Source organism: Hemicordylus capensis, chromosome 1 (assembly GCF_027244095.1).
Source record: "Hemicordylus capensis ecotype Gifberg chromosome 1, rHemCap1.1.pri, whole genome shotgun sequence".
Lineage (NCBI taxonomy): Eukaryota > Metazoa > Chordata > Lepidosauria > Squamata > Cordylidae > Hemicordylus > Hemicordylus capensis.
Genome location: NC_069657.1, coordinates 103,827,409 through 103,852,962, shown reverse-complemented (window position 1 = coordinate 103,852,962; position 25,554 = coordinate 103,827,409). Strand labels below are relative to the sequence as shown.

General features: G+C 43.4%; 1 protein-coding gene across 5 annotated transcripts in view; it reads right to left on the bottom strand.

The window, feature by feature from the left end:
* GAS2 (growth arrest specific 2) overlaps window positions 1-25,554 on the bottom strand; it is a 172,507-nt gene continuing 146,953 nt past the window's right edge. For all 5 annotated transcript variants that reach the window (XM_053266376.1, XM_053266387.1, XM_053266408.1 and 2 more), the window contains one exon: window positions 1-3,110. In XM_053266376.1, the coding sequence (XP_053122351.1) occupies window positions 2,892-3,110 (219 nt within the window). In that variant the 3' untranslated portion in view covers window positions 1-2,891. The remainder of the gene's footprint in view (window positions 3,111-25,554) is intronic.

Here is a 25,554-nt window from a genome sequence, read left to right as displayed (position 1 = left end):
TTTTTTAAAAAGTATGTTTATTACTAATGCACCATGTACTTTCTGCTCAAATTTATACAGTCATTCAAATAATTCTCAAGGAATGATTTTCCTTACAAGGCACAAAAATGATCAAGTATAGTCAAAGAAAGTTAGCGAAACCAATAAACCAACCCCAGCTTTCCTAGTTATAATGGAGTTGTGTAACCCAAACCCTTCCCCAAGACATTATCTACAGAGAATGCACGCAGTATTTTCATATTTTACTCAATATGTTCAAAAAAATAGGTGAGTCCAGACAAAAGAGTACATCCCACCATCACATGATGAAAAGTTCAAAACTACAATGCCAAATAATGAGAGCCACCTGTTTGTTCTGGGTTAGTATGAGATAGAAACACTTCATATGTGTCTGTAACTACCCGAAGCTATACTGTACTCTTCTGTTACAGCAAATAGGACCAATCTAAAAGCAAATAGCAAGCAATCAAACAGGAGGCGCACAAGTTATTACTACAGACTACTGCATTCTCATGTCAAGTTGAAGATTCAGAGACTGCCAAAAAGATACACTCTTAACATTCATTTTACAGTGGACTACAGTTCTACAGAAGTGGCACATGGACCTGGCAGGGAGTCTCGTAATTAGGAATATAGGAAGTTGTCATACTGAGTCAGACCATTGGTCTAGCTCAGTATTGTCTTCACAGACTGGCAGTGGCTTCTCTAAGGTTGCAGGCAGGAATCTCTCTCAGGCCTATCTTGGAGAAGCCAGGGAGGGAACTTGGAACCTAGATGCTCTTCTCAGAGCAGCTCCATCCCCTAAGGGGAATATCTTACAGTTCATTTTGACAAACTGCATGGGTTTTGTTTTTTCCAGAGAAAGGAAGGGCTCAATGAGGTTCTTTTTTAAAAAAAACGTAGCATGAAAAGCAGCTGTGAATGAACCTATGCTTATAGCAGGATCTCAAAATTACAAAATAAGTTGTGAGAAGGGAATGTTCATAACTCCCCCTGATCAAAAATCCTTGGCTCTATATACTTCAAAGGCTACTTTCTCCCTCCTTACTCATTGTTAGGGTTGCCTTTTAGCCTTCTGTGCTGCTGCATAGAGATGCTGCGCTGCTGCATAGAGATGCTGCCTTCTGACTTGCATACTTCATCCTCCTGGCCCTCAGATGATGTCAGCTACCTTTCCAGAGTGTCACAGATAGAGGTGGTACAAGGGAAGGGGAATGTGGGGTGCACCTATATATTAGGTCTGCCACTAAGAAGTTGCCCATGACAGAGCAGAATCAATGGTGACTCCAAGTTGGCATGAGAACAACTTCAGTGTCTGCAATGCCATTTGAAGCCATCAAATCTGAGGTACTAAGCACCTTTTCTCACAATTTCTATGAGTGACACAAGTCCAAGAGGGAAGAGGCAGCACATTGTTGATAGTTTTTAGTGTCAGTATACATTCTGCCTCCTCTTAAATGGCATCAGAACTGGCTACACCAAGCAGAGATTTCACATGGCCTCAGTGTGGGGCTATCCAAATGGTTTTGTTCTCTGCTAAAAACAAGCTGAGGCTACCACATTTTGATTACTCTGTGAGCATATATTTCTATATATTGATATTGTTCAGTTGTGGTCGCAAGAGATAAAAGTTGCACCTCTACTTGGTGGCCTATAAGGACCAAACTGCATGTTAAGCTAGGAAATCTATGATTTTCTCTCTTGATGACTTGTTTTTAACCAAATGAAGCCACATGGGTTGGACAGTCCAGGGATACTGATTCCCTTTTGCCCACAACATTTTATCAACAACCACCATCCCCAGCCTGTTTTCTATGGGGTGGGGAAAGACATAGATACAGCACCTATATTTTATCTTGCATCACTTGAGAGGCAGATGTAGATCAGAAAGGGGATGATCAGATCAGAAAGATGTAGATCAGATGAGGGGAAAGAGTCAAATACCTCCTACCCCCCGTGCCACTTTCTTAATCAAATTAAAGAGCGCAAGATCTCCAAGCATAATGTATAGTTTGGCCATTAATTGAACAGATCATAAACTTCTTTAGAACTATTTTAAGCTCTCCTATTAATGCAGTTATTAAGATAAGACAGGTTCTAGCAGTTAGAATGTAACTTTTGGTGTTGCACAGGCATTCTCAGGTGGCCATTTTAGAAGCAAGCTAACTTGTTCATTTTACTGATTAAAAAAAGTTGCTGCCTATAAAACAAAAATTTTGACATTAATATACAGATGTTAAGTGCAAATACTTTCCATCTGTCTGCACACAATCTACATCTATTTTCTTCTCATCTCTTACAGCTAACACACTTTCACCCTGATCCAGCAGTTACTTACAGGTACAGGACAGTGATGTAGGCATGGCATTTTCCTGCCTATAAGAGATGCCTCATTCACTTCAATTGAGGGACTCAGTGAACACACAAAAGAGCAAATGCACAAACTGATCAGGTTCCTTCCAAGAATGGTTGGCTGCAAGATGATTGACTGCAAGCACTGCATCAGGCAGTCAGATCTCTAAATATGGGCAAATACTTGAGAATCATAGATGCTTTTCATACAAATATATCACATGTTATTACTTTAATGTGAATCATACTGTTTAAGTCATTCTAAGAATACATTCATAGAGTAATAATTTTGCTAAAAATATATGTCTAAATTTTTATTTGACTGTAGTAATTAACCTATCAAGGGTAACTTGCTATAAAAAGGTACAGTACTAGAAATAAATAGTTCTACAGTTCAACAATCCATAAAATGGGTTGCCATTTCCAGTCTGTGTGTAATTCTCAGAGGTCCTTTTAAAGCACCAGCTAATTTGACTACACTCGAGAAGATCATCTGGGCCTACATATACACAGTCCCCCAATGAAAAGGGAAAGTAATTTCACTTAATCTCCTTTTTGGCTTTGTAATGGGCAGAAACAACCAAATAGCTATCTGGATTCATGTCCTTGATGGTCGGAGACTTATTCTGGATTGGGGATGTCTTCCCATCCACCCGAGAGATCTGGAGCATTCGGCATGGGTCATGTTTCAGCAAGTACCCTGCAAATGTTTCCCATCCTCCTCCAACACGAACCATCACATGTTTGTTGTGGAGCATCTGAATTTGCAAAAAAAGAAAAAGGAGACACAAAGCTCATACACTTGAAGGGCTAATATTCATGTTCGTAAACCATGGTATATTCCTGATGCTTGGATTTAACACAGTTGAATCATTATGATGAAGAGCCCAATCCTAAAACTTTCAGTATGTGTTAGGACCATTCCAAAATTATACAGTAGACAAGCAGGTTTAGACGCAGAGGCCACATTCACACATCACACAAAACCAGAGTTTAAGGGGCCTATGGTTGAAATTTTTGATTATCTGAATGCATGCAACCACAGTTCGGATGGGAAATGGACCCACAGTTCCCCTCCTCAGACTCCGATTTGTACTTTAAGTTTGTAGTAAGTTTTGCTGCCTGTACCTCTGGTTGTGCAGCATTATGTCTGAATGTGCCACTGCAGTTTCACTCTTCGGCAACCAGAGTTAAGGGAGGAAGCTCCTCCCTCACTCCAGCTGCAATTGGCTGCCAGGGCTATCCTTCAAGTAAGAAGGAAGCCCTCACAGTCAGTTCTCCTCCACTCTGCAGTCCCACTGACTGTAGAGAGGGCGCTCTCCGTTATGTCTGAATTAGGAAGGGAGAGTAGGGGCAGGGGCGAGCGGAACCATGGGTCCATTGGAGCTGCTATTCCATGTTACATGCAAATGCAACCTGAGTATTTACTCAGCAGGAAGCCACAGCTAATCTTGTTCCTATATTAATAAAATACATATGTTTTCAAATGTATTTGTCTCATTTGCAGGTTACATTTTTGATACATTTAAAAAGCTTAGGTCTGCACCTGACCATAATCCTATCTGAAGCAGCCCTAACTGTTTTGGTTTTGTTTGGTCAAAGAGCAGATATTTTGCCATCCCATGAAGAAGCTACCAGACCTGATGGCAGCTAGAGAGAACAAAGTTATCTTCTGTGTTTGATTTGTCCATCAAAAGGTGGTACGCCCTTTGAAGAAATATGCCAATGCAGAGAGAGAGAGAGAGAGAGAGAGAGAGAGAGAGTGTGTGTGTGTGTGTGTGTGTGTGTGTGTGTGTGTGTGTGTGTGTGTGTGTGTGTAAGAGAGACAGGTATGGCCCTTTGACAAAACTGGTCACATAGTACCATCACAATAGACAGGATAGTCATTCTACTATTTAAAAAAAATCTAAATAGAAGTTAAACTTATTGTACCGAGCTTCACTGAGTAAAAATGAATTAAAAGCCATTCAGAACTTCCTAAACAGTTCATATGAGAACCTATACCTGTCTTGGTCTTGTGGACAAAGGAAAAGGAAATGAGCAAAGCCGTAAGGTACCTTCAGGAAAGGAAATTAGTTTTCACAAGTAGAAGCTTGCTTCATGATGGGTGCTCAATATTGGCAATTGTATGAAATGTGAAGAGGATGACATACATGGTGGTGGTGGAGGGGTAGCCCTGGATTAACCATAAGGCAAAAAAAAAAAAAAAAAAAAAGCACGTGCTTAGGGCATCAAGGGAAGGGGGGCACCACAGAGTTTCCCCACTAGCTATCATGCCCTTAACTCTTTCAATGAAGAGTTAACTCTTTCAACTCTTTTCTCTATCCACTGTGTCCACACCATGCATGATTTTATAGATCTCTATGTCTCCCCGCAGTCGCCTTTTTTCTCAACTAAATAGCCCCAGGTGTTGTAGCCTTGCCTCATAAGAAAGTTACTTTAGGCCCCTGATCATCTTGGTTGCCCTCTTCTGCACCTTTTCCAGTTCTACAATATCCTTTTTTTAGGTGTGACCAGAATTGTACGCAGTACCCCAGGTGTGGCCTCACCTTAGTTTTGTATTAGGGCATTATAATATTAGCAGTTTTATTTTCAATCCCCTTCCTAATGATCCCTAGCATGGAATTGGCCTTTTCACAGCTGCCACACATTGAGTCGACGCTTTCAATGAGCTGTCCACCACAACCCCAAGATCCCTCTCCGGGTCAGTCACTGACAACTCAGATCTCATCAGCATATACTTTGAGTTGGGTTTTCTTCTCCCAATGTGCATCACTTTATACTTGCCAACATTGAAGCACATTTGCCATTTTGTCACCCAAGGTTTGGAGAGATCCTTTTGGAGCTCCTCACAATCAGTTTTGGATTTCACTACCTGAAAGAGTTTGGTATCATCTGCAAATTCGGCCACCTCACTGCTTACCCCTACTTCTAGAACATTTATGAATAAATTAAAAAGCACCGGTCCCAGTACAGATCCCTGGGGGACCCCACTCCTTATTTCCCTCCATTGTGAAAACTCTCCATTTATCCCTACCCTCTGTTTCCTGTCTTTCAACCAGTTTGCAATCCACTTATGTCTTTGTCCCCTTATCCCATGACTGCTAAGTTTTCTCGGGAGTCTTTGATGAGGAACTTTGTTGAAAGCTTTTTTGAAGTCCAGGTATACTATGTTAACTGGATCATCTTGATCCACACACTTGTTGACACTCTCAAAGTACTCCAAAAGGTTGATGAGGCAAGATTTACCTTTGCAGAAGGCATGCTGGTTCACTTCCAGCAGGGCCTGTTCTATCTGCTTTACAATTTTTTCCTTGAAGATGCTTTCCATCAATTTGCCTGGAACGGACATTAAGCTAACCGGCCTGTAATTTCCCAGATCACCCCTGGATCACTTTTTGAAAATCGGTGTTACATTTGCTACTTTCCAGTCCTCCGGTACAGAGTCTGATTGCAGGGATAAGTTATATATTTTGGCAAGGAGGTCGGCAATTTCACATTTTTCTTTGAGGACTCTTGGATGGATGCCATCCGGCCCTGGCAATTTGTTAGTTTTCAGTTTTTCCAGACAGTTTAGAATACCATATCTGTCACTTCTCTCTGACTCAGTTCTTTAGCCTCCATCCCTGAAAAGTCTGGTTCAGGAGCAGGTATATGCTCTGTATCCTCTGCCGTGAAGACGGACACAAAGAACTCATTGAGCTTCTATGGAACCTCCATATCCTCTTTAATAATCCCTTTCACTCCCTCATTGTCTAATGGTCCAACAACCTCCCTTGCAGGTTTCCTGCTTCTGAAATATTTAAAGAAGTTTTTATTATTCCCCTTGATACTTTTAGCTAAATGTTCCTCAAACTCTCTTTTCACCTCCCTTATTGTCACCTTGCATTTCTTTTGCCACCTTGCATTTCACTGCCACACTCAACTTTATTCAATTCTTTGTAATTCTTTTATCTGCTGTGTTTGACTTTATTCTGCATTGTTAAAAAAATGTTTTCTTTGGCTCAGTGAGTGACTAAAGTTTCGAGAAACTACGAAACTATCTTTCTGAAGTAAAAAGTCATTGATTTGTGAAAGATTACTGTAAAGAGCAGTACAAAATATTGATAAAACACGTAAAAGATGGTCGTATGTTATGATGTCTGACCTTGAAGATGAAATATTTTTCTCAATCATTTGTTCTGTTGAGGCTATTTATAAGAAATTATAGGCAGTGGAACTGTTTTGCTTCACCTTTAAAAATCTAGAAGAAAACTTTAAAATTTAAATAAATATTAAGGTATAAGTAAATGATTTGCTTGAGTCTTAATGTCTTGTCTGTTAAACAATGGAGGGGGCTGAGGTGGGGCACCATTGTTGGGCTGTGCTTAGGGCATCAGTTGCCTTTAATCTGGCCCTGGGGGGGCGGAGTCAGAGAGGAGAAAACCTTTGAATCAAAGTATGGAAGAGGGGAGCTTTAGCTTTTTGCTTCTGCCACAATCCCAATCCAGACTGCTTCCTTGCCTTGGCTGTTATTTCCCCTGAGAGGGATGCTTCCATTGATGTCAATGGAATCAATCGTCCCTCCCAGGGAAATAAGGGATCATAGGGCAATCTGAATCAGGACTGTGACAAAATGGGCTGGAGTTTTGCATACCTATCTTATGCATCTTGGCCCCAATCTACTTCTGAGAACTCTCAGTAGAACTGCCACCACTCCTTGTCCAGGGAGATCTCTGGCCATAAACCTTAATCTTGGGGCCCCTAGCCTCTTCTTGGCAATCTGCTCTGTCACCTGCAGAGGGGGAACCAGGCTTAGTCCACTCTGTGGTAGGTTTACTTCTGAGCAAGTAGATTGACTAATGGTTTGGCACATGGGAGGTGAAAACCCCAGAGCATCCAAAGCAACATAATTGTTAGATCTTTCTTTACAAGAGATAATTTTATTAAACTACAGGAATGAGGAACTGGGGATAATGAAGAGCTGGTAGGTTTTAGAAAATAACATGAAAAGTGTCTGTAACTCCTAAAACTCAGTCTAAGAGTCCAACTGAGGTACTTACAAATAAAACATCCTTGTCAGAATTGGTACCGCATATGGTGGGGAAATCGCTAACAACAAGGTAGGGCAAAGGAACCTTTTAAAGCATCACTTCAGGATGAGCACCTGAAGGGGGGGAAAGAAACTCTCCCTCCAATCACGTAGAATCTTTGTGGGGCCTCTTGACAGATTCAGAACCAATAAAAAGCTGAGACTCCCTGGAAGACAGGGAGCCTTTAGGACTGAAACACACCCTGATACAAGGGACTAAAAGTAACACCCCCCCACATGACCTAGGAGGCTGTCAGTTCAGGTGAGATGCTCATTTCCCCTGTGCCAGACAAGTATAGATGAAGTGTGATATCCTGGCTTATTATCCTATTTTGGCTTTATGGTGGAAACTCCCTTGATGCTCTCTTTCTCTACAAAGATCATGGTGGGGCAAAGCCTCCTCTCTTCCCCACACTCAAGTAATTGCTGGTTGCATCACTCTTCTGGACACATGTTTTAAATAGGTAGAGAGCTGGTCAATTATTAATGTCTCCTGTCCTCTTCCAATCTGAAAACAACACATTTTCCCAAAAATATTTAAACAGGACTGAGCAATGTGCTTCTTACATGCTAGTTGTGTGTTGTGTTGTCCATTGGGTTTCATTGACTGTCTTAAAGGAGAACTTTAAAAGCCAGAAAGGACAGGAAAAGAATCTAGCCAATTTACAGCTTAGTCGTTGTGTTTCATTATGAAGCAAATTACAGAAACATAATTCTGATATTGTTGCCAAGACCAAAGCAAGAAAATGTCTAACTATGTAATAATTCCATAATAATTTGTTGTTTAGTCTGAGGAAAGGCTTCCACAAGAGCACTCTTTCTTCCAAGATCTGCCTTTAAATTGGTATCAGTGAATCGGTGGTGTGATTAAAATGGAGGTAACAGCCATAATAGGCTAGATCTGGGAAAAATAAATAATGCAACACAGGTCTGCTGTATTTATGTCAGTGAAGAGACAGTATGAAACATAAGAACACAGAATTCTTTTCAGTCTGGGTTTTATGACCTGAACTGTTGCAAAGGTGACATTGGGCCAACATTTAATACAGGGTAGCTTTGCATATGACACAGAAGAATTATGTCCACACTTCTGGCATCTCATGACAGAAAACTTGCACAATGGCGACGTTGCATGTACTTCTGATACAGGGATAATTTGGGTATCTCCCCAACCTGCAAACCACTGAACTGTCAGGAGGGCAGAACTGGCAGGACCTGAACAGGCAGCTCACGAAAACACTCACTTAACCTCCTTATTCTCAGAACACTTGGGAAACAGATGAAACATTGTCAACGGTGGAGTGGCCTGACTGCAAAATATGCCAAAAACTCCAGGTGGACTACAAAAACCGTGGAAGTATTAGCAGGAGGCTGTAATTGTGGATGACTACATTTTGAATGAATTTTGCACACACAATCATGTAGCTGTGTGTGTGTGTGTGTGTGTGTGTGTGTTTACATTTAAGAGCATATCCTCAAGAAAAATGGCAGGAGCAGTAAATCTCTCAAGTTTGACCCGACAGAAGTACTGGGTACTAGTTATGTGTACCTTTTACCAGCTCCAGATGGAGTACTGATTCCAGTTGTTGCTGGAAGAAAGCGACTAACTACCCACTGTGGTTCATGCCTCAGTGATCTTTAGATTAGGATATTGTAATACACTCTATGGCCGTATTCACACATAATGGGGAACCAGAGTTGCAAGGGCCTGAGGTTTCCTCAACGTTAATTCCATACACATACAACTCCAGTCCCATTCCTGAAGTGACCTGAGGTTTCACTATGGGGACTCCAGTTTGAACCCTTGGTTTGTAGTGAGCTTCACTGCTCAAAACCAAGAGTCCACCGAGCCTCCGTTTCACTGAATGCAGTACTGGAGGCTGCATTCCACCAGACTGGAGTTGAGGGAGGAAGCTCCTCCCTCTCTGCCTCAATGACTGGCTATGCGTGCTGTCCTTCAAGCAAGAAGGAAGCCTGCACAACCAGTTCCCCCTCCTCTCTGCAGCCTTGCTGACTGTAGAGAGGACACTCTCCCTGTTGTCTGAATGCAGACAGGAGAGAAGGGGTGGGGGGCAAGTGGAGTCCATTGGACTCTCATGTCCCCATGACATGCACATGCAACTTATGTGGGATCACCCATGAACATAGCTAGAAAATTCAGGTACAGAACATCTGGGTGATAAAAGGTCGTAATATTTGCCCACATAAATATTATCCAAGCAACTATGTTTACTACATAAGAACAGCCCTGCTGGACCAGGCCCAAGGCCCATCTAGTCTAGCATCCTGTTTCACACAGTGGCCCACCAGATGCTGCTGGAAGCCACAGGCAGGAGTTGAGGGCATGCCCTCCCTCCTGCTGTTACTCCCCACTAATTACTTTAATTCCAAGCCAAATGAAAGATGCTGGTTTTGATCTTTAAAGCTCTAAATGGTTTGTGGCTTGGGTAAGGTATTAAATATTTCTTTCCAGAGAAGGGTCCCCAAAACCTATGATTGGCTGGTGAGGTACTGCTACAAAAATAACCTTACCTGGATGCCTATTTGAACTCCATGGGAACTGCCTTTATGCAGAATCAGGCCATAGATCCATCTAGCTCATGAACACTGACTGGCAGTGGTTCTCCAAGGTTTCCACAACCATGGACTGGCATTGGCTCTCCAACATTTCAGGCAGGAGTTCCTCCTTGCCCTACCTGGAGATGCCAAGAATTGAACCTGGGACATTCTGTGTGCAAAGCAGATGCTCTACCACTGAGTTATACTCTTAAAAAGACCAGAGTGTTTTCACTGGTAACCTCAAAGCTCTATTATACCCTTCTATTGATTGTTCATTTGGCCTCCTAATTAGGCAAGCTTGGACAATATGAGCTTGTTCTCATGACCAAACAGCAGGCGGGAGAGGGAGGGAAAGCAGGATCCTATCTGCCTGCTCTGGGTTATACCACTCGTTTGCCCACATGAATGGTGCAGCAGCAATCTTCATTACTGAAATCAGGAGCTGGGCCCACAGCTATATCAAAACACAGGGCAGGAGCAGTGGAGAGGCAGCCCACACTATTGCAGCAGCTCTTCCCTGCCAGGCCCCTCTTTCCACCCAGATCTATGGTTAAAATGGTCATCAGCAGCCCCAGAGCAGCTTTAAACAGCACAGCTGCACAGACAACCCAAAAAATTAGGTAGGGTGGGCTTCATTGTCCTCCTACCTCACTTTTAACCTGGGTAATGAACCTGGCTACCCAGGTTTGGTATAGTTGGGTCAGGAATGCTCTTGCCGCCCCAATGACCTGAGATTCCTGGGTTAACCCTCTCCTACCCAGAACTCTCTGGTCATGAAAACAGCTCCTTTGTTGAGTTAGCCCTGCTTACCGTGCCATTAGGAACATATATGAGCATTTCCACTTTTCCAATAATTGGTAGCGGGGTTTCATCCAGATCACACCTTCACATGAATCCATGTGACACTTAGATTGCATTTGACAGTACACTTTAGATGAACCACTTCCTGCACATTTAGAAAGGGAAAGGCACATGGTCGGAAGGGGAACAGGATTTGCTCGTGCATGCCTCCAATCATGTGACTGGCAAGGATGTGTCATCAATCACTTAGGCATACTGTTCAAACTGGCCCACTGATGTCATTCCAGAAACAGGTAAAAATGCTGGCTGACACCCTGACTAGCAAAGCATCAGTGCAAAGGGAGAAGCACTGGTGCTTCTGAAAAGTTCAGCTGACTCAGGTCAACAGCTTGCATAGTGGTGGGGACAAATTTGTTTAACCTTCAGTGCCCCAGGAAGCACACTGTGCCACCCAAAAATATGTCCCTGAAGGTTGCACAGACCTCAGGGACATATTTTTGGGTGACACAAAGGGCTTCTGGGGGAAGGCGGGTCACTGAAACACACACACGCACACACACACCTAGTGTAGCTTTAGTCTGGAACTCTTAGGAACACAGGAAGCTGCCATATACTGAGTCAGACCATTGGTCTATCTAGCGCAATATTGTCTTCACAGACTGGCAGCGGTTTCTCCAAGGTTGCAGGCAGGAATCTCTCTCAGCCCTATCTTGGAGATGCCAGGGAGGGAACGTGAAACCTCCTGCTCTTCCCAGAGCGGCTCCATCCTCTGAGGGGAATATCTTACAGTGCTCACACTTGTAGTTTCCCATTCATATGCAACCAGGGTGGACCCTGCTTAGCTAAGAGGACAAGTCATGCTTGCTACCACAAGACCAGCTCTCCTCTTCTCTCTTTAGAAGCACTGGTGCTACACCGGTGACAGGACAGTTGCGTCCGGTCAATTGCGTCCCAGTCATTGGCATCCCTGGACATTTGCATCTGGGTTTTTTTGCATCTCGGACATTTGCGTCCCTAGCCCACAGTATAACTAATATTTCCATATTAGATTTCATAAAAACAAATTAAGTCCTCAAAAAGTATGCATGTTGTGGGCACCCCTCGTAAGAAACTTATTTTGTCCTCAGGATTGTAACATGCAAGTAATGTAACATGCAGCTGACCAGGGGGCTCTCTCTGGCCCTATATAAGAATGCTGCCTGTGGCAGTGGGCCCACCACCGGCGGGGTCACCACCGAAGGGGCGACATCAAAGGGGGTTACCCCTTTGGGGGAGCCACTTCGGGGGGAAAGCGAGGGCGAGGGCCAGGTCTCTTGGCCCAGGTATTTGTATGTGGGAGGAATTTTAATAAAGGGGCTTCTGTTTTAATTTGTCCTGGGTGAGGAACTTGTATAATGTGTCTGGGTTTATCTGGAGATGGGGAGACAGGGGGTGTGTCCACTGACTGTGGGGCAGCCATTCTGGTGGTGGTGGGGAACAGAAGAAGTAACGCTGGCGGGTCAGCAGGCCGTTACAGGGGAAGGGAACATAGAAATGTAATAACTGTTTCCCTTTCCGGCTATCCTGCCAGCTCTTTGACCTTGGGGAGCAGTGCTGACCACCCATGGAACCTCACCTTGCTCCTCTGTTATGCCAGGTCGGTCCAGAACAAATCAGAAACCATCCATGATTTGATTCTGGATGAAGGTGCCGACCTGGTATGTATTACAGATACCTGTTTGGGGGAGGCTGGGGGCCTAGCGTGGTCTCGGCTTCTCCCTCCAGGGTACTCTGTTGAGGAGCAGGTGAGGGACCGTGGGCGGGGAGGTGGAGTGGCTGTGGTCTACAAGAATAATATCCCCCTTACCAGGATCCCTGTTAGAGTATCAGACCATATTGAATGTGTGTACTTACATTTGGGGACCAGGGATAGACTGGGACTTCTGTTGGTGTACCGATTGCCCCACGGCTCAACAGAGTCCCTAACGGAGTCCCTAACCGAGCTGACGGACTTGGTCTCGGACTTGGTGTTGGAGTCGCCCAGGCTTGTGCTGGGCGACTTCAATGTTCATTTCTGGACCAATTTGTCTGGTGCAGCTCAGGACGACTATGGGCCTATCTCAGGTGGTCTCGGGACTGACGCACGTTGCAGGTCACATGCTTGATTTGGTTTTTCACTCTGATCAGGGTGGTGTTCCGTGGGTGGGGAATCCTGTGATTTCCCCTTTGTCATGGATGGACAACCATCTGGTTAAGGTTGGACTCACAGTCACACCCCACTTTCACAAGGGCGATGGACCTATTAGGATGGTCCGCCCGAGAAGGTTATTGGACCCCATAGGATTTCAAGAAGCCTTGGAGGGATTCAGTGTTGGCTCTGCCAGCAATCCTATTGATGTCCTGGTGGAGAATTGGAACAACAAACTCACCGGGGCAGTAGACATGATTGCTCCTAAACATCCTACCTGCTTCAAAACTGGCCCCTTGGTATACAGAAGAACTACGGGGGCTGAAGCGGCGAGGTAGACGACTAGAGTGCAGGTGGAGAAAAACTTGGCTTGAATCTGACAGATTGCAACATAGAGCTCATTTGAAGACCTATGCTCAGGCGATACTACGGGGGCTGAAGCAGCGAGGTAGACGACTAGAGTGCAGGTGGAGAAAAACTTGGCTTGAATCTGACAGATTGCAACATAGAGCTCATTTGAAGACCTATGCTCAGGCGATACATGCGGCAAAAAAGTGATTCTTTTCTGACCGTATTGCATCTGCAAGTTCACATCCGGTGGAGTTGTTCAGGGTTGTGAGAGGGCTAGTATGTGACCCTCCTCCCTTGAATCAGAATTTGGAACCATCTATTACCCGCTGTGATGTGTTTAATGAATTCTTTGTGGAAAAAATCTCTCGTATTCGGGCCGACTTGGATTTTGTCTCCACACTTACTTCAGTATCTGATGCGGAGGTATCCATTGACTCCTCTTATGTGGTTAGGTTGGATCAGTACCAGTTTGCGACTTCTGAGGATGTGGACAAGCTGACTGGAATGGTGCGGCCCACAACCTGTCCTCTCGACCCTTGCCCATCATGGCTTGTTCAGTCTAGCAGGGAGGTTGTTGTAGAAGGCCTGGTAGAGCTCATAAATGCATCTCTGAGGGAAGGTAGGATGCCTCCTTGTCTTAAGGAGGCAATTATTAGACCGCTTGTAAAGAAGCCTACCTTGGATCCCTCGGAGCTGAGTAACTACAGGCCTGTCTCCAACCTTCCGTGGCTGGGCAAGGTAATTGAGAGGTTGGTGGCCTCCCAGCTCCAGACAGTCTTGGACGAAGCAAATTATCTAGACCCATTTCAAACTGGCTTCCGGGCTGGCTATGGGGTGGAGACTGCCTTGGTTGTCCTGATGGATGATCTCCAACTGGCAATTGACAGAGGAAGTGTGACTCTGTTGGTCCTATTGGACCTCTCGGCAGCTTTCGATACTATCGACCATAGTATCCTTCTGGAGCGTCTGAGGGGGTTGGGGGTGGGAGGTACTGCTTTGCAGTGGTTCCGCTCCTACCTCTCAGGCAGGTTCCAGATGATGTCCCTTGGGGACTGCTGTTCTTCAAAATCTGAACTTTTGTATGGTGTCCCTCAGGGCTCCGTATTGTCTCCAATGTTATTTAAAATCTGCATGAAACCATTGGGAGAGATGATCAGGAGATTTGGTGCAGGGTGCTTTCAGTATGCTGATGACACCCAAATCTATTTCTCCATGTCAGCATCAACCGGAGAGGGCATAACCTCCCTAAATGTCTGCCTGGAGTCGGTAATGGGCTGGATGATGGATAACAAACTAAGACTGAATCCAAATAAGACAGAGGTACTCATTGTGCGGGGTACTCGAGAGACGAGTTTTATCTGCCTGTTCTGGATGGGGTCACACTTCCCCAGAAGGAACAGGTACACAGTCTGGGGGTGCTTATGGATCCAAGTCTCTCCTTGGTGTCCCAGGTTGAGACAGTGGCCAGAGGTGCCTTCTATCAGCTTCGGTTGATACACCCAGCACTCCCAGCAGGGCCTGTTCTTCTATGTGCTTTGCAATTTTATCCTTGAGGATGCTTTCCATCAATTTGCCTGGAACGGACTTTAGGCTAACTGGCCTGTAATTTCCCGGATCACCCCTGGATCCCTTTTGAAAATCGGGTCCTATTATTTTTCTACTGCCTCTTAGGAGTACATCATTTCTTGGTATTGAAAAGTGATATAAATTTAGTAAAACCAATCAATCAATCAATCACTGTAAATCAGATGAAAAGGATGCTAAGAGAACTATTCTCAGTAGAAGTTCTACAATATGGCTCCTCTCATCCTAAAAGATTTGTCAGATGCAGCATTATTCAGAAAAAGCAGTCTAGTGTTAAGTTGTTGGATAGTTAAAGTTGATGAAGTTGTCAACAAGTTAAAGATGCCTGGATTTTTAAACATCCCAAGATAGAAATTAAGAGATGTAAAAAATGTTTTTCACATGTATGTTAGCACTTCAAGCTACGGAATACATCCTTAGTAGAAGTAATCATCACTTCATACATTGTTATATCCTTGGAGAATACGTTTCTTTATAGGAATTAGTAAGCGGATGTTCAGAAACAAAGAAAATGATTAATGCAAAGGAAACAGGATGTTGCATTATTGAAAAGTAACCAACTTTTAAAAATAATACCCTAACACTACGCAGAAAACAAGCAAAAACTACACATTAGAGCAGAAAATTGAAACTAACCAGAAGTTATCTAAGTGAGACAACTGCAGTGTTTAGCTGAGAAAATGCTATGCCCTGAGAAATACGCACTTATAATTCTCTTTAAATTAAGATATGTTAACCCTTTCCTTCCATAACATTCTGTTGGGTGTGTGTGTGGGGGTGGGGGGTGTCTCCAGTTTTAGTGAGTCTGGTTGTTTTTCACCATACTTCTGGCTTTAGTTGAGCAGCCAGGAGTCAGAGCAGTCTTACTGTTTCATATCCCTACTTTCTTAAGCAGAAGAAGAGGAATTTTCCAGATTAATTTCCATGTTATGAAGTAATGTAATATAAGATCATAAAAACAGCCCTGCTGGATCAGGCCCAAGGCCTTCTAGCCTAGCATCTTGTTTCCCACAGTGGCCCACCAGATGCCTCAGAGAAACTCATGGGCAAGAGGCAAGGGCATGCCCTCTCTCTTGCTGTTGCTCCTCTACAACTGATATTTGCCTCTGAATCTGGAGGTGGCCCATAGCCACCAGACTAGTAGCCATTGATAGTCTTGTCGGGCATGAATTTGTCTAAGCCCCTTTTAATGCCATCCAGGCTAGTGCCATCAGCACATCCCATGGCAGAGAATTCCACGAATTAATTACGCACTGAGAGAAAAAGTACTTCTTTTTGTTTGTCCTAAATTTCCTGGCCATTGGTTTCATGGGATGACTCTTGGTTCTAGCGTTTTGAGAGAGGGAGAAAAATTTATCTCTGCCCACTCACTACTCCACACATAATTTTATACACCTCTATCATGTCTCCCTGTAGTTGCATCTTTTCCAAACTAAAAAGCCCCAAATGCCGTAGCCTTGCCTCATAAGGAAGGTGCTCTAGGCCCCTGATCATCTTGGTTGCCCTATTCTGCACTAGGGATGTGCATGGAATGTGTTTTGCATTCGTTTCAAGCTCATACCGGGTCACACAAATAGCCATAGTGCATGCGCCGAAGTCAAAGAAATGCCCTCCACATGTGTGCAGAAGAAGGCCTGAATCAGCCCAACATGCACTGGACATTTTGGCGGGGGGTGGGGGGGGGAGGCCGGAAGGGGATGTGAGAGCCGCAACAGCAGCAGCTGGCATTGCTGGCCAATGTAGTGAGTAATTTCCTTTAAAAAATACCCCTCTCTTTTCAAACACTTTTAGAAGGCACCTGCTTCTGCTGCCCCTTTACTGGTAAAGAGGAATTCTCACCGGATTCCCCTTTGTCAGTCGGGCTCTGAACCAGACCCGAACTGGCATGGACCCAATTCAGTTCAAGGCCAAGCCACTCAAATTGAACCAGTTCAAGTGCTAACAGCTCAAATTTGAACCAGTTTGCACATCCCTTATCACTATTCTGAACCTGTGTGACATCTGCAACCTTCGTATCAAGCACGAAGGTCACTGTGCAGTCCATATGTGGGTCACAAATCCATCTCTCTGTGTCCCTAATTATTGAATCACACATCCAACCCCTGGAGGAGTATCCTCTGTGCAAGGGGATATGCACACATCACCCAAGGAAGGGGTACCTTCTAAGGAAACACTCCCCTCTTCCTCAGACTGGGACCTCCTTCTCTGTCCTGCTTCCCTGAGACCTTCATTTTCCATGACAACAGAGGAACCGTCAACTTTGGTGCATGATGCCTCTATCACATCTCTGTGGGTCTCATCCACATACCTCTCTTCCTTCTTGAGCTTCTCTTGGTCAGCCACTTTGGCGCTTTCCAGATTAGACCCTGCAATGGGGTCACAACATATCTCTGAAGTGTGCTTCCACACTTCGTGTGTTGTGACACCGCAATCCCTATGCTGACAGCAGGCTGCAATTCATATTTCCAATGCCTTGTTTAGAATTTAATCACTGCAATATAGTGCTATAACATTTTAAATCTGGCGTAAAAAAGTTGCAGTTTTGGGGGGTTGTTTATTTTTGCGAGACTGCCCCCCCTGCTGGGTGCTTTGCTATTTATGTTTTGAATGCGATTTGCCTGAATGGAAGCATTTTGCTACTGTTGAGTGGCTAATGTGGAAAGCACCCTTGAGGGTGTTGGAAGTTAAAGGACTTTGCGCTGTCTCTTGTCTCAGACAGTGGGGGACAGACTAGTGAGTCAGAGGGCTAGAGGGTCAAGACATTGGTCATCCCTTCTCTACTGCTCTGACACTATCCCTTTGGATATTTGGATTGCTAATCACAGGGACTAACTTCCTTCCAACCACTTTCTCCTTCCTCTCTCTCTTCCCTACCTGTCCTTCTACCTTGCAACATGGCAAGCTCCTCTCTCTGCACCATGTGTGCAGAAAAGATGCAGTATCCATTTGCATCCAGCTAGCTAGCTAGATTAGAGATCCTAACTCCTCACTTTCCTATCTAGAATGGAGTTCCTTAATAAATGCCTTATATATTGAGTTGAAACTATGAATTGGCTCCAAGTTACTTTACTCTCAGCATACACGCATGCCTAAGTAAATTCCGCTGTGTTGTGCCTCTGTGCACTCTGCTATAATGAAAAAGGATTATCTTACCACAGAGAATTTCCAACAGAGGGAACAAACATGTTCTCTAAGAGCCAGGAGCTCTTTGCACCGAGCACACACCCAGGACTTCTGCCCCTCAGGCAGATAGTCATACATGCAACACACCATGCAATACACTGGGAACCACCCCCTCCCCTAGTAGCATTCTAGTAGTACTGAAAACAAGGGCTGTGCAATCATATTGGTCCAATAGGAATGTTGGACCACTATGCCCGTTATCAGCACTTCAGAAATGATAGCAAGGAACTCTGACTAAAATGCCTGTTTTCATATCTGAATTCCTTCTACTTACAACATTTCTGCTGGGTGGCTGCACTTGGGGTGCAGTCCCTTTAAACCAGCTGCGGATCCGACTTGCAGAGAAACCCCGCTCTCAGACTCATCTTTGAATACTGCAATCTTGAAATCAGGGTTTGAGGAAAAGGAAATCCCACAGGGCCAGAGGGTCTCCTGGAGGATTACTTTTGCTCTGTTCCTGATTTGGGGGTGCAGTCCTTTAAAACCACTCTGGGAGCTGCCTTGGAGAGACTTGCTCTTCAAGCCAGCTCTCAATGTGATATTTAAGAACTGCACTCCAGATAACTGTTCAGTCCCCATGGGGGACTCATAGGGCCAGAGTGGTGGGTGGTTTTTTCCCCATCACCTATTCCAGGGTGCTTTCAAGAATGGACACTACAACAGTGTCACTACATGTCCGTTAAGTATGCTTCCGTATTGCCTCTGTATCAACATCGCAGTCCCTGCACTGAACGGCACTGTGGTGCCGTTCACATTTCCAATGCCTTATTTCGGGTTTTATTGTTGTGTTACAGTACTACAATACTGTAAAAACAACAACAACACCAAACTGCATTTTTCTGTTGTAGGAGTTTAGAAAAGACTGTTCCCCCTGCTGGTGGCTTTGTGCAACATCCTTTATTTATGGTTTCAATACGATTCTGCCAAGCCCAAGTAAACTACGGCAGTATTACCGTGTAATCTGGAAAGCACCCAGCAGTGCTGTCCTTAAATACCACTTTGGGACCCAGCTTGGAGATCTGGCTCCTGCTGATGGAAGTGGGAAGGTACACGACCACTCCATCCTCCTCCAAACTGCACCTGTGCTGTGCTGCAGAGCTTAGAGAGGCTCTGTGCCTGCTAAGAACAGTGTGAGTGCTGAAGAGACACTCTTCCATTAGGAATGATGCAAGAGAGTTGCTTCAATGCTGCCACTATTCTTAACAGCCATGAAGCCTATGGGCTCTGTAGCAGAATGCAGACACAGTTGGGAGGAGAACGGAATGTGCGTGCATACCCTGTGCTTCCATCAGTGGGGCTCTGCATTGTATGCTAGCTATTGTTTTTAGAAATGTTTAGGCTGAATAGATGAGAAGCAACTACACATGCAGGCAGTACTTAATTCCAAAGCACCATCAGTCCAGCACTCCAGAATCCAAGAATTTGCTTCTGCCAGCCAGAAACATCTTAGCAACTTTCTCCAATTCCTCAAAATAACTGCTTCTTTTTTGTGCCCAAATTGGAGACTGCAAAAACTGTTCTTTTCAGATGCAGTCTAACAGATGGGATGTGAGAACATTTCCCATTGCTTGGAGTATCCAGTGGCCATTAAAAGCCATTAATCAGAGTCCTACCATTCTGTGTATCACAGTTTATTACAGATTAATACTAAAAAAGGGATCCACACAGAAAAGGAAAAGGAAATCAAATCAATTGTTGAGATAATTTTGCCATGCTTAAGTGCTTTACACTATTACTGCTCTTCAAAAGCCAATGGGCATTCTTAGAATTTATACTCACATCTCACTATCTCAAACATCAAGGGAACACAAAAAGCCCTGTTGCTGATGCTGCAAAAGTAAATGTCTTCTGGGTTTTGTGAATTTTGCTAACATTTTTTGCATGCTATTTAATCAAATCATTGTAATGGCACAAGCCTCCCTTGATCGTACAGAGTCTATGGTGATGCTACAAATGGCAATCAAACAAATCAAGACAAAAAAACCTACATCATTACACAAAATGGTAATGTATCATTTGCTTGTGGTTTTTTGAATTAGAGGTTGCAGGCAGCACGGCATGTTACGGCACTGTTTGGAATGTATTTAAGATCCTAAGTCTAAGAAGGCTTTTTTGGTGTATCTTTTTAAAATATCGCTTTAACAATTTATGAAAGACTAGGATGTTTGAGAGGCAACATAAATTCAGATAAACAGAGGCTGCAGTCCTGCACACAGGCTGCTGAAATCCAGTTGAAGTAAATGGGATTCATGCATCCTGTGTGCAGAATGGCAATCAAGGGATATTTAATTCAGAACTGACAATGCTTGCTTTGCTAGTTCTGCTCTGCCTTTCATCTTCCATCTGAGAAATAATAGAATAATAAAATAAAATGGAATAAAAAAATAATAATAATTAGGTATGTCTGCAAGCACAACAGCAGAAGATGTCTTGACTTCAAAGAAGACTCGTAGCCTGAAGGAAATGCCATTTCTCTCCTGCCAAGTAGGACTCAATGAAAGATTCATAAGCTGTGGGGTAGATATATCAATACAAACCTTTAGCAGTCACCCTTCTACCTAGGGAACAAATGCTTGGACTTTTGAAATGTGATATAACTGTACATTGAAGGCATTTCCCCCTGATCACGTCAGTCATTTTAGCTATACAAGCAGATCTGAATAACACAGGGACTCTTACTGTTATTTGTCAAGTGTCAGCAGCTTAAGGTTGGATATGCAAGAATTCTCTACCTGAGGCAAGCTGTTGTTATTTTAAATATGAAAGCTTCTTAACAGATTTGCTGTTGAAGAGGAAATGGAATTATTTATATTGCACAGGAAAAGCTAGCTCCCTCCACCATTCACACACAAACACCAGATCAGAAAGCTAACTTGAACGTGTCAGCAGTTAATTATCACAGCTGTAGACTTTTATGCACTTGTAAGCACCTTTTCTTACAAATAGAAAGCTTTTGTTTGTCCAGATGTCTACATTACCCTTTTCTTCCAAAAAAAAAAGGATTAAAATAAAAATCAAGTCCAATATCCAGCAGACTGAGCATTCTGTCACCAACAGTGGCCAGCAAGCTGACCATGAGATGTTTGTAAACCTTTGTTGTTTGTTCCCAACATCTTGTAATCAGATACTGTCTTTTAATATGGTGGTTTTGTTTTTAGCATCATACTTAATAGTCACTGGTAACATCCAGCCTTACATTGTATGTGCCAATAATGTGTATGCACAACGGGGGAAGTTGTGCATGTGTGAAATTCAAATGATTTTTACCATAACTCCCTTCCTTCTGAAGCTCTGTATGCCTACCAAAAATATGTCCCTGAGGTCCCTGCAGCCCTCAGGGAAATATTTTGGAGAGTACAGAGGGCAAGAGAGATTAGCAAAAATTGTTCCACCCCAGTGTGTACACATAATGTTATTCGGTAAGCACAGCATTAGTCTAAATGCCAGCCACTGATATAACTTCCCTCCATATATTTGTCTACCCCTCTGAAAGCCATCCAAGCTAGTGGCCATCACCATGTCTTGCGATAATGAAATCCATACGCTAATTATGCTGAACTTGTTTTCCATGAGAAAAATAACATTATTAACATCCTGCATTAATTATTATTAACATCCTGAGCACTGTGTTGCAACTAAATTTGATTAAATATAAATAAGTGATCACTAGCCCAAATTCAAATGATATCAATAAGTATTATTCCATTAATTCAAATCATTGTTTCAATAATGATTGGACAGAAATGTGCAAGCAGCAATTTCAAAAATGACCCTTGATTTTGAATAGTTCAAAGTTGTGTTTCCCAATTGTTTACAAATATGAGTTGTAGCAAAAAAAAGTGAAACAGAACGAATTATAGCCTCATCCAGACATTAGTTGAAAAAGAACAGTGTACTCCATCCCAAGCAGGGATGGAAGTCCTGAATTGTTGGCATGTCAATAATCTTCCTCACTCCCTCTCCTGTGGCACTGAAGTGGTGATGGCTGTAAAGCATGATGGTGGGTGCTTCCATGATCGAGAAGCACAGGCACCTGAGTCTCCCAATCATGGAAGTGCCCACCATCACACTTACAGCTTTCCCCATTTCAGACTAAGGCTATAAGCATGTGTGCTGCAAGAGGGGGAGTGATGGGAATGACAGAAGTGTTGCGGAGAGGAGGGGGGGACTTCCCTTCTTGCTGTATGTGAGTACACTGTCCCTTTCTGCTAATGTCTGAATGAGGCTTATGTTTGAGGCTCTTGAGACCCATCTCATGCGAACAATACATCCTATAGTGAGCATAAGATTGAATGTGTTCAGTGCTGTGAATTCTTTGGTTTCTTTTCTCAGGAATGTGTGTAGTATGATACATAATGTGTTCAGAGTGGGTACATCTAATACAGGATTTTCTAATATCTGTATATCTAATACAGGATGTTAATAATTTCTTTTTATTCTTCCCCTGAAGGCTCAGATTACTGGCAATTTTGCAAGTAATAAATGACTATATTCTGTAAAGGAAGCTTAATTTTGGAATGAGTCAGATTCCAACAGGATTGACTTTAAAACAATTGGATCTAGAATCCGGAACACATTTGCCTCCTGGGGAACACCTCAATGTGTTTTCAAACACCTACTTCTATTGTCCATTTACAAGTTATTGTTGCAGCCTATTTATTCCAGGAACGAGATAGTCCCCATTCCCCTTCTCCACTTAACCTTCTGATGGCTACACACAGGACAGCATACTTTCTTTCTGTACTGTTGTATATGTAAATACTGTTCTGAGGTGGCCCCCTAGAAGCATGAGGCTGCTGACAATTGAGGAAATGTCTTCTTGTTGAATGCTGAGGAATAGTGACAGCTGCACAACTGGAAAGCAGAATACCAGAAACTGCACAGAAACTGCATAATAATGGCAGAGTGCTTGACAGTTTGGCTTAGGGCTGGAACCAAAATTTCTCCCAAATGAAATCTGAAAGAGAAACTAAAACTGAAATTTGAAGGGAATTTCAGGGTTTCTCCCAAGAAGAAACATTGGAAAATTTTCTCAAGTGGGTTTTCAACATCCTGGGTTTAGCTGAACACCACTGGCATATGAAGAATTGTCAATCCTTAGTATCGACACATTTGTGATAGACTGCAAAAGAACACAGTGCAGAGATTGCCTGAGGGTATGTCAGAGGAATTTATTTATTTATACATTTCTATACCGCCCCATATAGAAGTCCCTGCGTGGTTCATAATCCCAGGCTATAGCTACCCTGAACCACTCATGAGGGGCAACATATTCTATTTTAAGATAGTTTGTGCAATGTATCTATTAGAATGTCTTTTGGAAGATAATTGGAATATAAATTATCAAAACATATAATCAATACCTTGAATAAGACTAAAAAAAATGATAAACTCTAAGAGTCTCACAAAAAAAGAACCAGAGCAGAAAAATCTTCTCACACAGCCACACTGCTACAGGAGAAGACTATGCTCAGTATTAACATAAAGTTGTCCCATCGAGTTGCTGTTGACTCCTGACAACCACAGAGCCCTGTGGTTTTCTTTGGCAGAACACAGGAGGGGTTTACCATTGCCATCTCCTCCACAGTATGAGAGGATGCCTTTCAGCGATACAGATCTTCCTGTATTGCTGCTGTCCAATACAGGGGGTTCCCATAGTCTGGGATACCAGCAAGGATTCAAACCAGCAACCTCTTGCTCCTCTTGCTTCCCTGGTGTGCCATTAGGTGGCTAGTATTAACATAAAGCACATTTACAATTACACCCTGCCTGTCCACAAAAGCAGGTGGACAATTGTCAGTACTAAGGGCTGAAACCCTCCTGTGGAGCATCTCAGCTCTAAGAAAATTAAACTCCAACTTTTTCTGCTCCTTTGCTTACCAGAGTACAGTGGTGATTACTGCCAGGTGAACTGGCTTTGCTTCTGTCTTGGTTTTGACTCATACCAGAGAAAAAACAAATGAGTCAGACAGTAACTACATACATCAGCTTATGACTCATGATTTGAGAATCCCCCCCCCCATTTTCTTTGGTTATGACATGATGATACTGCTGGCCTGACCTGATGTTCCTTTGTTGTGATAACTTGGACGCATCAAAAATGAGCTTTTTTGAACAATAGGCAATTGTTCTTTGAAGTAACAAAATATTATGGAATGAAACATTCTATTGCCAGGTTAAAGCTCTTGCAGGCACTAAAGCTATTTAATGGGAGGTGGGGAGGGAGAAAAGGCAGGTGGAAGGCTACACCAAACTTGCTTTCCCCTCAGATGAACCTTCCACAGTGGAGGGAAGCATGGACTGCGCTCCCACATGATCCACGCTGCTACACACAGCATGGATTTCTGGAGGCCAGGACAATGTGTCCTGGCCTCCATGTATCCCAAAATGCACTGCACAATGAGTGTGGTGCATTAGGGGAATAACCCCGTGTGGTGGGTGCTCTAGGCACCTGTCTCTGTGTCTGCTTGGGCTGCAACCTAGGAATTGGGGTTAAGGGCAAGCTCATACCTTTAACCTCGGTAAAAGGCTAGGGTTGGGTCAGGCGGGAGGGCAGAGCCGGGATCCATGCAAGAGCAGCCTAACCTAAGCTGGACTGCCCTAGCTTGGGTTGGGCTGTTCATGAGAACAGCCCTACCCTACTGTGTTCCTGCTGACTTGCAGTGGCATGAGAAAGCCATTCAGCAGTAGGGTGATCAGCTGTTCTCTGTCAGCCTTGCTCAAGATTAGAGAAATGATTACATAGTACAATGCAACCTCATCAGCTTGTTAACAAAACTTGCAAGATAATTGCCAAATGATTCATTCTTTCATATTCCTAAAAATGAAAAATGCATTCCTAAAGACATGGCTTTATTTTCTTGTGTGGAACTGAAGCCACTTTTAGAGAAACTGAGAAAAGAGTTGCAGATACAAAACTGACCACAGGATGGCAGCCATGCTCTGTGCAGAAATTAGGCAGGGTCTGTAGGAAAAATCTGTCCATTTCATGCCACAGGTACTGTGGGACTTGATAGTATTATAGCCCAATTTGAGCCAACAAATGTTCTTCCTTTATTGAATATTATCAGTAGAGCACACTAATAGGATAGCACTCTTTAGAGCTGGGTTGGAGCCTGCCTGAAGGAGGTCCTGAAAACATTGAAAACAATCAACTGTATTGTTTCTAGGACCACACTGATCCTCTGGAATCTGCTGCTCGGAGACGCCTGTTAACACCTCTGGTTGGTTTTAGGGTGCCTTTCTCTGTAGATGTGTATTTTGTGCTACATTTTTTTACATTTAAGATCCTATGGAGTATGTCAATGTCATGTTTATTTACGGTCATAGACCAAAATTTAAAGCATACATAATAATACACAAATGATATAATAGTAATATATACAGAGATCCAATAACCCTATGGAGTATATTTTAATACATAAATATGGATCACCTGGAGTTTACATAAACAAATGGTACAATCTAGCCTGTCCAGTGCACACAG